The sequence below is a fragment of the Octodon degus genome, unplaced genomic scaffold (assembly GCF_000260255.1).
Source record: "Octodon degus isolate 3935 unplaced genomic scaffold, OctDeg1.0 scaffold00018, whole genome shotgun sequence".
Classification (NCBI taxonomy): domain Eukaryota; kingdom Metazoa; phylum Chordata; class Mammalia; order Rodentia; family Octodontidae; genus Octodon; species Octodon degus.
Window position 1 is genome coordinate 23,167,312 of NW_004524594.1, and position 14,485 is coordinate 23,181,796.

Here is a 14,485-nt window from a genome sequence, read left to right on the forward strand (position 1 = left end):
TGGCATGTGGTGCTGGGGGATTGAACCGCGGTCCCTGTGCTTTGCTAAGCTTGTTCTAAGTAGGTGCTTTAGACCACTGAGCCATCTCTCCAGCCCCTTTCTTTTTTTTTTGAAACAGGGTTTCACTATGCTGTTCAAGCTGGCCTTAAACTCATTTTGTAGCCCATGTTAGCCTCTCACTCACAGGGATTCTCCTGCCTCAGCCTCCTGAATGCTGGGATTACAAGAGTGTACCACAACATCTGCCAAGATTTGTTTTTATTTTTTATTTTTTGTATTTAGGATGGGAAGAGGGCTCCCCATTAGCTCAGTTGTTTATGTGCCTGCTTAAGCAAAGCAGTCAGCGGGGGGGGGGGGGAACTACCTGCTCTCTCAGACAGGAGCTTTCTTTCTCTCAATAAATCTATTCTGCTCATAACCTCCGTTTGTTCCTAAAATTCATTCTTTGGTTTTAGAGAACACAAACTCATTCAGGTCAGGTCCAGAGATAGTTTTTCTCTATGTCATTTGGAGGTTCCCCATATTGTTTGGAGGTCACCCACCCGAGACCAGTTTTTCTCCCTGTATCATTTTGGAGTTTCCCACCGAGATCATTGGACGGAGGTATGAGTTTGCTTTTCTTTCATAAATTCTGGATTGGGACTTGCTTAGGTAACAAATTTTTATGCTTCAAATGTTAATATGTCTTTGCCCATTGCTCATAATTGTTCATGCTTTGCTCATACCAAGACAAAAAGAGAAAGCACAGCTACATACTTCCCTAGGGATGGGCATTAGGAATTGATATCCTAAATAGTATCAATCAACCTGAAAGAGCCCAAATGAGTCACTAGCCCAACCCTCAACAGGAAGAGACCCTGTTCCCTATTCATGCCCGCTTGCTATGTGACTCGCTTTCCCATTTGATACTAGATTTAATCAATTTTACCTGAGCAATGGTGCTTGTAATCTCATTGGTTGACCATAGTTTTGTCCCACCTCATGCCCAACTAAGCAGTTCCTATGTCTTCTCCACCACCTTAGACCCGCCTCACCACATGGTTTTCCTCTATAAAAGTCCCTGCAAGAGACAACTTCCCAGGGATGCTGTGACTTGATCCACAGATCCTCATGCCTTACCTGCCCTGCCCTTAAGGCATCCTGAGCCAGCCCCCCTCCAAAAAAAAGCTTCTGTATTTAGGACAGGGTGTACAGGGTCTCACTGCATAGCTCCGACTCATAGTGATCCTCCTGTTTACAGCTTCCCAAGTGCTGGGATTACAGGTGCACGTCACCACACCCAGTTTCAATTGCTGTCTCAGTGGCCCCTGAAGTGGGGCCATTATGGCAGGCCAGGGGACTGGGGATCTAACCCCTGGCCCCTGTGTCTGCCTAGGCAGGCACTTTAATTCACTGAGCTATTTGGCTGGCCCTGAGATTTGTTTTTCCATGAAACACATGTAAGTTCACGTTCATGTAGCTAGGTCCTACTTAGTTTTTCTGCCTACTTCCTCAGTATTCGGCAGTCATAGATTATTTTTCTCTTTATGACTCATCACCACTACATGTACTAAGCACCTACTATGTGCATGACACAGTCAGACAAAGATGACTTAGCCCTGCCATGGAGGACCCACCAGAGAGACCAGTACCAAGCAAAGAGCAAGAAGGAAGGTGCAGACTGTCCACAGGTGTCTCTGACGTGTTCGGCAAGCAGTGCAATCCGTCAGCTTCATGCCAGGGCCCTGGGGTTTCCTGGAGGAGCTTCGTGTGGGCTCTGTTCTAAGGTTGGGGCTGCCGTGTGATCGCTCCTGGCGGAATGGCAGGTTGTAACAGTTTCTGGTCACACCGCATTCCTCTAGCTTCCCTTTCCTATGGTCTCCTTGGGCTGCTAGGACTGGGCATTGATTTCATTTGGTGGGGTTTGTGTAGCAACTCCAGGAAGAAATGCTAAGGCCAGAAAATTTGGCAAAGACCCAACAATGGACCAAGATTTAAATCCCCTTGAGTCTGTTCTGCCTCCCAGTGGAAGGCAAGGTTGGGGCTGTAGGCACAAGTCTGGTACCTGGGGTTGGAACTGGGTTGGAGGGCAGACACGGGCTGCACCATGCTAGGGATTCTCTCTCCAGGAGACCTTTAGGGAACCAAGCCAGATGCCCTTCCACAAAGCCCTAGGGCAAGCATGCAAAGGTCAGGATCCACTGCCACAATCTGGCTTCATCATTTATTCATCAGCTATTTATCGTTCCATCTGCACAGCCCCCTGGAAGAGGGTCCTGGGGCTAGAGAAGTAGGCAGAGAGCAGGGTGTGATAGTGCACACCTATAACCTCAGTGCTCTTGAAGCTGAGACAAGATAGCAAGTTTGAGCCCAGCCCGGGCAATTTAGCCAGAACCAGTCACACAAAGCAAAACAAAAGAGCTCTGAGGCTGTAGCTCAGTGCAAAGGCCCTGGGTTAATCCCAAGTCCTGCTGTTATAGATAACTAAATTAGAAATATTATAGGCAGTCAGATAGGGCTAGGCCCTCGAAGGAGCCAGTGCAGAACATGAGATACCTTGCAACTGTGGGAGAGACAGGCACCTCCAGCTGTAGGCCAGACCTCAAGACGAAAGCTGAAAACAAGTGCACCTACATACCTCCCTAACGATAAGCAACAGGGTGTGATATTCTAAATAGGTCTCTCATCTTCAGAAAGCCAGGAAGAGTCACTGAACCTCCCCCTTCACCAAAGGGCGCTGTTCTGTTTCATACCCACCAGCTTCGTGATTTGCTTCCCCATTTGGTCCCAATTGAATCAATACTACCTGAGCAATTATGCTTGTAATCTTATTAGTTGACCATAATTTTGTCCCACTTCATATCTACCTTGCGATGTTCCATTTTTCCCACCTTGAACTCACCTCACCTTGTGGGTTGGTTCTATAAAAATCCCTAGAAAAGGCACAGTCCTTGGTAACCGACTTGGGACCCCTTCCATCTCCCTTAGACAGAAGCTTTCTTTCCCAATAAATCTATGCTTAGCCTCCACTGTTACTAGAATTCATTCTTCAATTTTAGAGAACACAAACTCAAACCAGGCATCTAGCAGGTTGGCAATTTCTTTCCCCTGTACCCACCACTACCACCACTGCCACCACCACCACCACCACCACCACCACCACCACTACCAACAACAACAACAACAACAACAACAACAAAAAGGAAAACTCTAGCATGTTCCTCAGGTGGAAACATTGCCCAGAGAGGAGGTAACTCACGAACACACATACCCCAAGCCAAGCAGGAGTTTTTACTTTTTTCAAACAGGTAGAACAGAATGAGCTCCGAAGTTTCTCAAGCCCAGTGGGACCGTTCCAAGGACAGCCTGTGGTCAAGATGCCACCCTGTACATAAAGGACACAGCATTCTCTGATGGAAGCCAAGGAAATGGAAGCTCCGGGGCAGATTTGGGGGACAAGAAAGCAGGACTTTCCCTGCTTTGGCCCCCAAGGTGCCTTCTATCTTGTGAATGCAGACAGTGGGGTTTCCTTCTGAGGCCCAGCCTGGGCCTGGGGGGCCCTCCCACCTAAAGGAGATGTCACTGTGTCCCCAGAAGAAGACCAGCCATACTCTGGACCCATCTGGCATTAGGCTCTGGGCAGCTTAGATGGTTTCTTTGAGGGGAGAAGCCCCCAGTTGCTGAAGAGAAATTTCTTCACTCTTCTCAGTTGTATCCTTCTTGGAAAGGTCTTCTTTGACTCTATTCAAAGGCAAATGGAAAGTTTATTTATTTATTTTTCTTCAGTACTGGGGATTGAACCCAGAGCCTTCACACCAAGGTACATCCCAGACCCTTTCTTTTTCTTTCTTTCTTTGAAAAGGGGTCCCATTTAGTTACTAAATTGCCTGAGCTGGGCTCACACTGCACTCCTCCTGTCTCAGCCTCCTGGAGTGCTGCGCTAACAGGTATGTACCACTATACCTGCCTCTATGTTCTTGTTTTAATCACCTACCTATCTTGTCCAATATCCTGCTACATTTAGCAATTTCTAGTTTTATAATTTTTTTTCAATATTCCAACCATTTTATCCAAATTGGGTTTTTTTTGGGGGGGGGCGGTTACTGGGGATTGAATTCAGGACTTTGCACAGGCACTTATGCTGCTGAGCTATCTCCTTGGGCCTTATCCAAGTTTTTATTTTTTATTTTATTTATTTATTTTCATTTTTGAAGTTGGTACAGGGTCTCACAGACTTGTGGTGATCCTCCTGTTTTCAGCCTCCCCAGTGCTGGGATTACAGGTGTGCGCTACAATAGCCAGACCCTGTCACCAGCTCAGTGTGCCTCAGGGGTGGCACCGGGGATCAAACCCTGGTCCCTGTGCTTGCCAAAGTAGGCAGTTTGTCTGTTGAGCTATTTCGCCAGCTCATCAAGTTTTTATCTTTACTTTTTTTTTTTTTTGCTTTTTGAGACAAGGCTTCACGATGCAGTTCAGGCTGTCCTTAAACTCACTTTGTAGCCCGGCTACCTCAAATTTTAAGCCATCCTCCTGCCTCAGCTTCCCCAGTGCTGGGATTACAGATATGTGCATGACCACACCTGGCCATGGCTTGCTGGTTTTGCCAGCTGTGTACCAATGGGAAAAGCTCCAAGGAAGGGTATCTGGTGGAGCTCTGGAAAGTTCTGTGGGCTAGACTGTCTTCTTCTGGGTCTTTTCATCATCCGTCAGACCTTGGGGAGCACTGCCATCTCCCCAGTTCTACACTTGACGAGAGGTTGCTCTGGGACCAGGACACTGCCTACTGGAATTCTTAAACTTTTAGAAAAGTATGAGGTAGAAAAGAAATATATAAGGTGGAGCCACGCATGGTGGAGTACACCTATAATCTTGGGAAGCTGAGGCAGGAGGATGGCTGTGAGTTTGAGATCAGCCTGGGCTACATAAACAAATTCAAGGTTAGGCTATACTACATAATAGCACCCTGCTTAACCCCCTCACCAAAAACAAACCAAACCAAAAAAAAACAAACCAAACTGAACAAACAAACCCCCCACAAAACCTAAAAATTGTTGGGCATGGTGATGCATGCCTGTAATCCCAGCACTCAGGAAGCTGAGACAGGAAGATTGTTGCAAGTTCAAGACCAGTCTGGGCTACAAAGGGAGTTCAAGGCCAACCTGAACTGCATAGCAAGACCCTGTCTCAAAAAGATAGACAGACAGACAGATAGACAGAGACCTACAAGTTATGGGGCAGCTCAGGAGTTGGTATCATCATACAGGTGGTGAGTGTTACAGCATGTCCAGGCGTTCTGTATCCTGAACAAAGATTTGAGCAGGACACACAATAGTAGTAAGAAAGATTTACTGAAGGAAAACACACTGCACAGGATGGGAGTGAGCTGGTGAGAAAACTCGAGGAATTGAGCTCAGAGGGGCCTCATCTGCTTTAGATTTTGCGGTATTTATTGGAATCTTTCTTAGATCTTGGCTCTTGTGGTACCCAAGAGAACTGTGTCCATTTAATTGAAAGTCTCCACCCTCACTTTGAAAGAGGGTGTGGTTTACCTTACAGGCACGTAGATGGAACCCGCGTGGCTGCCAGAGCCCTGGGGCAGTGGGAAGAGCAGGATGCTGATGATATTATAACAGCGGGGGTGGGGGGGCACCCTCGGTACTCTGAAGCAGTTAGAACACATGCTCCCTGGGCTCACGCCAGGGCTCATGGGAGCATGACAAGGCCGGGAGCATCTTTCTAAGACTCATGTCAGGATGTTAAGGTCCTATGGTGATCTTCTGGTCTCAAAGAGCCAGCAGGCAACCTGTCCACTGGGGATAAGGCCAGGATGTCTCCTGCCTGTCTCCTGACCATGTGGGACGCTCTTGATTCAATTTCCAACACTCAAAAATAAATTTATATATAAAATGATGTGCCTTTCCCTTCTGATTACTAAAGAAAACCTGCTCAATATAGAGAATTAGAGGTAATTTTTTAAATGTAAAGCATCCAGGAGAAAATAAAAAAGAAATCACTCATACTTTGAGATAATCACTATTTTTTGAGACAATCACTGTTACCATAGTAACATATTTCTTTTCTTTTTCAAGTCCCTATTTCATGAAATTATTAAGAAAATATCAGGGGCTGGAGAGATGGCTCAGTGGTCTAAAGCACCTACTTAGAACAAGCTTAGCAAAGCATCAGGGACCGCGGTTCAATCCCCCAGCACCACAAGCCAGCCAGCCCCGCCCCCTGGTGGGCTGAGCTGGCCACACACACACACACCACTCTCTCTCTCTCTCTCTCTCTCTCTCTCTCTCTCTCTCTCTCTCTTTCTCTCTCAAATAAATAAAAAAAATTAAAAAAAAAAAGAAAATATCAAACCAGGAATAGTAGCACACACCTGTAATCCCAGCACTCGGGAGGCTGAGGCAGGAGGATTGCTGTGAGTTCAAGGCCAGCTTGAACTACATAAGTGAGACCCTGCCTCAAAAATAGCAAAAACAAAATAGAAAAAACTCAGAACCAACGTCAAAACTGAATATTGTATGATGTGCCAGAATTTATTTAAATTGTTGGGTATTTGGAGAGTTTTTTTCTGGTATGTTAAACCCATTGATGAGTATTTTTGTATATAAATTGTATCCGTGTGTCAGCTTAGTTGCTTAGGAATAATTGCTAAAAATGCCTTTGCTACTTAGAAGAAAAAGAAAATTTGTACAGTTCATGATGAGTAATGGCAAAGAAGTTTCTAAAATGACTGCAAAGCCCCTATCTACACATATTACTGCACTAACAATTACTACTATGTTTAAAATATTTCCTTATTAAATATTCAAAAATAATAGCTCTTTAAATTTTTTATTTAATTACTTTTTTGTGTGGGGGTGTGGGGGATGACACTCAGGGTCTCATGTATGCTGGTCAAATGTTCTGCCACTGAGCTACACTTCCAGTCCCAATATGCAGCTCCTGATATCTAGCTTCTTTTGTTTAGACATGATCTCCCGATGTGCTCCAGGCTGGCCTTGAACTCAGTACTTGGCCCAGGCTGGCTTTGAACTCAGCAATCCTCCTGCCTCAGCCTCCTGAGTGCTGGGATTACAGGTGTGCCTCACTATACCCAGCACCTACCCCCCTTTTAAATTTGATGTTTCTTCCAGTCTGCCTATAGTTTGTTTTGTTTTGCAGTACTAAGGACTGAACCCTGAGCCTACACATGCTAGGTATTATAGATTAAATGTAAAATATCTTCCCTCAAATCTCATGTGTTCAGAGGTAGGCATTTCTGGAAGGCAGCTGGATCCTGGGGGCACTGTGGTCTTATGCAGCCACACACCCCACATGCTTCTGCCAGCATCTGTCCCGGGCTGGGCATGGCCTCGTCCACCAATGAGTGTGGTCTGCTTGTTCAGTGAGCCCAGGTCTGCTTCCTTTAAATTTCTTCTTCAAAAACTTGCTATTGTGGCTTGTGTCTAGTTGTTCCCCCACAGCCTCATGCAGGCATAGGGGGTTTTGGAGGTGGCTGGATCTAGAGTGTGGGATTCATGGTGCAGCGCTGGGATTAAGGTGGGTAGACTGGGTACACTACAAGGGGCAGGGAGAGGCTTGGCTCCCACTGTGTGCTTGCTTTTGCTGTCTTCTGCTGCCATGAACTGCTCTCCTCTGTGATGTCCCTCTGCCATGTGCCACCCGGCCTTGGAGCTGGCGATTATGGACTAACACCTCTACACACTGGAGCTCAGTAAGCCTTTTCTTCTTTAACTTTGGGTGTTGGGTATTTTGTCTCAGCAAGGAGAGAAAAGTAACTAACACACTTTAAGTGCAAATAGGCTAGGAGTGTGGCTCATCTACCTGGGGGCACTGTGACCCCTGTTCTATTCCCCAGGGAAGCCTTTGAGGACAGGAGGACCCAATGGGGAGTGCAGTGGGGACACAGGGAGGTCAAGCAACTGCCTTTCATGTCTTTATAAGAACGACCACCACCAGGGTCATCCTCAGCCTAGGCAGTGTTTCTTCTTCCCTTCTCTTCCTAAACAATCCCAGAGTCATCTGCGGGGCAGAGCAAGATAGTGTCCACATGCAGAGGTGGCCCCAGGGGGCATGTGGGAGCCCAGACATGGTGACTGGGAAGTCACACTGAGCATAAGAGCAGACGTCCAGGCATGGGATTGGCCAGGCATAAGATGTCCCTGCCAGGGGTGACTGATGTGGAAAGTTAGAGCCGGAGTTCTATGCTGAGGGTAGCCCCGCCTCTGTGCAGGGGCAAGAGCAACAATGAGGAACAGTCACACAGGGGACTGGTCAGGTGAATAGAGGCATCAGGGAGGGGAAGGAGAAGAATTAAGCAACAGGAGAAGAGAAAAGGGAGGGGTTAGCCCTGTGGTGTTGGATCAGAATCCGGGGTTTTGGTGTGAATTTATGGGTTTCAGAACAATCTACAGACAGGGTATGAGTGTCTACATGTAGGTGCACACATTCCATACTGCTGTCACAGACAGGCTTGAGAGCAGAAAGAGCCCAATGACAACCAGATCTTGGCTCCTGTGACCCAGGCCTTCCTGAGGCTCAAGCAGCTGAGGCAGCAGGATTGAAAGTTTGAGGCTGGCCTGGGCAACTTAGCAAGACCCTGTGTCAAAATTCTTAAAAAGACAAAAACAAAGAAACAAACAAACTGGGAATGTAGTTGCATGAGGCCCTGGGTTCAATCTCCCATGTAACCCACTGAATGAAATGAGACTTTATAAATCCATGATATAAAAAAATAATAGATTAAAGATTTGATGAAGAATGGGATATTTACATAGTTGCTAAGCAGCTCCCCACAAAATGAATTACAAATGAGAAAGAGTAGCTTTCTAGTTGACCAAAACTGGTAAATACCACCTGAATCAGGGGCTTCATGAATCAGGGACATCAGCCACGATGGAACAAATCCAAATTCCAACTGTCTGCTAGGCACAAGGCAGTGGAGAGGGGGAACAGCAGGGCCTCTGTGACCAGTGACATCAGCAAGCTGGGGGGTCTACAAAAGAACTGGGCTGCTGCAGCCTTCAAAGGTGCCCCGGTCATTGTTGGTCTGTGGTCCCTTGTGCTCATCTCTAATGGTGCCCGGAGCCATGACACAGACCATGGAGTAAAAAAACGCTGTTGCTTTCATTTGTTACTGGTACTGAGTTTATGGTCCTGGTCAGCTGCTCATTTCAGCAGAGCAGTGGTGCTTGTATCTGGATGTGATACCTCCTTTTAGTGTGTGTGGTGCTGGTGATTGAACTCAGAGCCTTCACAATAAACTATATCCCCAGTCCCTTTTTAATTTTGAAACAGGATCTCCCTAAGTCACTAAGTTGCCCAGGCTGGACTTGAACTTGGATCCTCCTGCCTTGGCCTCCCCCTACTCCACAGCCTTGGGGTTATACCACCCGCCTGGCTAACCATGTACCACTATGCCTCACTAGCACTTATGGCTTGTGTCTAGATGTCCCCCCAAAGCCTCATGCACTCATAGGGTGGGGCTTTTCAGAGCTGGCTGAATCAAGGGTGCTAATCTACAGCCATACCACCCTGAACACACCCAAACTCATCTGAGTCAAGGGTGCTTGATACTGGGATTGAGGCTGTGTGGTATTGAATTAGTCTACTGATTGGAATTAACATAGTTAGGGTGGGGTTGAATGGATTTACAAAAAATAGAAGCCCTGTCCTGGGGCATGAGTGGCACCACTCAAAAGGCTCGTAATCTGGATAGGCTTAAAAGGAAAGGAAGGCTCCCTGCTTCTGCTTTGCTGCTACCTGCTGGACCTGCCATGGACTGTGTCTCCTCTATGTTATTCCTCTGCCATGCCACCCTGCCATGAGCCAGCCAACTATAGACTGAAACCTCTACAAACTGTGTGCTAAATAAACCCGGTGTGGTGGTGTATGCCTGTAATCCTAGCACTTGGTGACTGAGGCAGAAAGATCACTATGAGTTCAAGGCCAGCTTGAATTATAGAGTGAGACTGTTCAAACACAGCAAAAACAAAAAAGAACAAACAGAAAACCCCCACAGGGCACTGTCTTTGGTTCAAATTGTAAGAGTCTCTCTCCTCACCCTTCTTCACTTTCAACCTATATTCTATGTTTCCTGTTCTGTAGTCTAGTCTCTTTATGTCCATAATTGGCTATTTATTTAACATGAGACTGAACCTAATGTCCTTATGCTGAGGTATATCTCTAGTTCATTCTCATTCTCATTCTCATTCATTCTCTGTCTGTCTCTCTGTCTCTCTGTCTCTGTCTGTCTCTCTCTCTCTCTCTCTCTCTCTCTCTCTCTCTCTCTCTTTCTGTGCTAGGGATATAACCCAGGTCTTTGTGCATGCAAGGCAAGAACTACTGAGCCACATTCCCAGATTGTTCCAGTTCCTTTTCATTTCTTATTCTGAGACAAGAGTTTCCTAAATCACTAAGTTGCCTATGCTCACACTTGAGATCCTCCTGCCTCAGCTTCCCAGAGCACTGAGATCATAGGTATATATACAGCAGCACACCTTGTTCTGCCGAGTCTGCGGAGGAGGCGCTCCTTGTAGCCCATCTAGTGCTCACCTCCTCTCCAAGGCAGCGATGGTTTCCACCAGGGGCAGGTTGCGGGTCTCCGTCAGGAAGCAGAGGACAGCCAGCCCGGCCAGGACTGAGGTGGCACCGAAGCCCATTGACGGCAGGAGGGGACTGAGCTCTCCGAGCGTGGTGACCAGAGGTGCCGCCAGGCCCCCGAGACGGGCGTGGACAGAGGCGAAGCCCATGCCCATCTGCCTGTGGGAGGCAATGGTCAGCAGCCCAGGCTGGACACACAGGGCAGGGCTGGTCCCCACCCGGCTCCCGGCAGCACACCTGATCTCCGTGGGATACAGCTCTCCTGTGAACAGGTACAAGCAGATGAAGGAGCTGGCCAGGCAGCCCTTGCCCAGCGCCGCCTGGGCTGTGCGCAGGGCCTGCAGGTCTAGATGAGGCGGAAGGAGGGAGGCAGAGCTGAGGGGAAGATCTGGCGGAGGGGTCTGGTGGGAACTTAAGGGGACTGGGGAGGGGCACAGGTGCTGCTCAGGGACTGCAGGAGATAGGGAGGTAGAGCCAAGGGGCCAGGGCAGGAGCGCCTGGCACCCCCAAGAAAGATACTCCAATTTCCATCACCTCAGTTGCCATCTGGGACCCCAAAGTCCCCACACGTCCCTTCTCTGACTTCTGCCTCTTTCCCCTGGTTTTTTCATCTGTTCCCAGGCCTGTGAGGTAGGCAGGACAAGCTTTAACATCATATAGAAATATAGATATAAAAACAAAAGCCTAATGTCCCAAGGGAGCAGGGAGCACTAGACAGAGCCCAAGGAGAGCTGCTGTCTCTCACTTGTAAATCCCGGCAGGCTGGGATTCAAGGCTGCAGCTAACAGCTTCTTCTTCTGGTGCCCTCTTTGATCCCTTGCTTGGGATGTTATCAGCTAGCATTTGTGTGGACCTAGTGTTAGGCAAATGGTGGAAGTTAATAGAGATAGTAGTTTGTATTCACTTAAGTAATTATGCACATTCCTTAGCCTGCCTTTACCCCTCAATAAATGTGAGATGCAAAAAAAATAAAAATTAAAAAAATAAAAAATAAATGTGAGATGCTTCTGAGGCTCTGGGCTCCCTTGGAGAGAGACGAATCTCAGTGAGACCTCTAAGCTACATTCATCGGGTCTTCTCATCGTTTCTTTCATCACCGACCCATAACATACAACAGTGTCAGGCCTCAGTTCAAACCCCAGCTCCAAGCCAGTGGGTGACTTGTCACTGCAGCATTTCTGAGCCTGCCAGTCCTCTTCTGTCAGATGAGAACAAAAGCAGCCCCTGCAACCTGAGATTTCCATCGGGGGCGCCTTGTGCTTTATGCTCCGTCAGTGTTTGCCATGACTTTCACTGTGCATTTGTGTGCCTGCTGTTGTTTGGAAAGCCCCAATCTGAGCTCCTTTGCTAGGCTTGGTGTCAAAGGAATTATGGCTTCTACTACGGGATTGGTGGCAGCCCAGCTGCACACAGCAATCAGGCTGGGGAGAGGTCATGAAACACCACTGCTGGACCTTACTCTGTCCCTGTCCCTACTCCATTGAAGTCTCCTGGGAATGGACTCTCCAATCTGAGTATTTTTAAAATTTACTTTTTTTTTTTTTTTTTTAAGATAGGGTCTTGCTGTGTAGCTCAGACTGGCCTTAAACTCGCAATCCTGCTTCACCTTCCTAAATACATACTGGGCTCACAATCTACGATGCCTGGCTTCAACTCTTGATTTTTTTTTTTTTAACTGGGAAAAAATATATATATTTAGAATTAGCCAGCTGGACTCAGGTTAGATGATCCCAATTTGGTTGGCAACATCCAGTGCATCATAATCAGAAGCCAGTCAAACATATGCCTTCTTCTCTCCATCAGGCCTGATTAGGGTATTGACCTTGGCAACATCGATGTCACAGAGCTTCTTTTTTTTCTTTTCTTTTTTTTTTTTTTGGCAGAACCGGGGATTGAACTCAGATCCTTGTGCTTGCCAGGGGAAGCACTTATTCCACTGAGCCATCTCCCCGGCCCCCATAGAGCTTCTTTACAACTTGCTTGATTTAGTGCTCATTGGCTTTGACATCCACAACGAACACGAGTGTGTTCTTGTCCTCGATCTTTTTCATGGCTGACTCTGTGGTCAGGGGAACTTGATGATGGCCTAGTGGTCAAGCGTGTTTCTCCCGGGGGTGCTCTTCCAAGGGCATTTGGGCTGCCTCTGGAGCTGCAGTGTCTTGGGACGGCGGAAGGCGGGTGACATTCGTATCTTCTTCTTTTTGTGGCTGTGGATGCCTCTCAGCATGGCCTTCTTGGCTTCTTTGAAGCTTTTGTTTTGGCTTCAACTTTGGGAGGAGCAGGGGCTTTCTTCTTCATCTTTGGCGCCATCGTGGTAAAAAGAAGTCTTGATATTTTTTTAAGGGTCCCCAGATGGTTTGTTTGTTTGTTTGTTTGTTTGTTTGTTTGAGACAGGGTCTCATGAGGTAGTGCAGGCTGGCCTCAAACTCAGGGCTATCCTTCTGCCTCAGCCTATCAAGTGCTGGATATAGCCATGCGTCACCATGCCTGGCTTCCCAGGAGATTTTAACGTGCAGAGTTTAAAAAAGAGTGGGGGATCAACAGGATAGCTCAGAGGTCTAAGAACCTGCCTAGACAAGCTCAAGGATCGGGTTCCATCCTCTGTACTGCGTGCCATCCCTGCCCCACCTGGGCATGCTGAGCTGGCCCACCGAGACCAGGCATAGTGGTGCATGCCTATAATCCCAGCACTGGGGAGGCTAAAATAGGAGGATCACTATGAGTCCCAGCTATATAGCAAGTCTCTGTGCCAAATGCATTAAAAAAAACAAAAACAAAAACAAAAACAAACCACCTGTGCTGGGGATATAGCTCAGTGGTGCAGAGCCTACCTAGCAAGCACGATGTCGTGAATTTGATTCCCAGTATCAAAAAATTAAAAAATAGAAAATCTCAATGAAATGCTACAAGGTGATAAAATCAGGCCCATGAAATACTTGTTTATATTGGTATGGAAAAGTACATTTATGGTATGACATGTAATAAAAGTGTATTTCTGTGTGGGTATGTATGCTCCCATGCACATGAGTACATATACAGTAGTCCCTTGCTATTTTGTGGTTTGACTTTCATGGACTATTTAATGGGTTTTCAAAAAAATATTAATCTAAATTATTTATTGCAGATTTTTCTCTATGTTGCAGTACCATACAGTATATGTATGTTGTTAAAATTGTGTAGGTTTACGAGTTTAGAAAATGGTTAAAGGGGGCCAGGGAGATGGCTCAGTAGAATAAGTGCTTGCCTGGCAAGTGCAGGGCCTGAGTTCAATCCCCGGTTCCACCAAAAAAAAAAAAAAAAAGGAATTGGTTAAGAACATTAGATTTATAAAAGTGTGGGAAAGGTTTATAAAGCCTTAAAATATAATAAATACTAAAATATAATGTTTCTACTGTTATGTCATAAACAAAATCTATAAATAGAAAACGCACTAGAAGAAAATATATCATACCAAACACATCTGTAATCCCAGCACTCAGAAGGCTGAGGCAGGAAGATTGCTGGGATTTTGAGGACAGCCTGAACTATAAATTGAGATTCTGTCTTTAGAGGGGAGGAGGGCAGTTTGGTGTAGAATGCTTGTCTAGCAGGTGGGAGGCCCTAGCTTCAGTTATTAGCATCAAAAAGTTAAAAAGCTAAAAGAAATAAGTAAAGTACATCAAAATATCAATAATAACATCTATTTCACAGAAAGGTTAGACAAAGCAGAGGTCACACATGGTGCATGGTTTAGCACACGTGCTAAGTCCTTTTTTTTTTTTGCACTAGGTCTCTGATAGCCCTGGCTTCTTGGAGGAGTCACTGAGCAGTTTACAAAACACTGAAGTTCAATCCCTGGTACAAAAGAAAGAAAAAGAAAGAAAGAAAGAAAGAAAGAAAGAAAGAAAGAAAG

The 14,485-nt window shown here is 46.5% G+C and overlaps 1 protein-coding gene across 1 annotated transcript in view; it reads right to left on the minus strand.

The window, feature by feature from the left end:
• Positions 1-3,623: 3,623 nt before the first annotated feature.
• The window catches only part of Slc22a20p, a 26,384-nt gene continuing 15,522 nt past the window's right edge, over positions 3,624-14,485 (minus strand). Inside the window, exons 8-10 of the mRNA XM_004627251.1 lie at positions 10,831-10,939; positions 10,546-10,752; positions 3,624-3,720 (exon numbers count right to left, since the gene is read on the minus strand). Coding sequence (XP_004627308.1) covers positions 3,624-3,720; positions 10,546-10,752; positions 10,831-10,939 — 413 coding nt within the window. The remainder of the gene's footprint in view (positions 3,721-10,545; positions 10,753-10,830; positions 10,940-14,485) is intronic.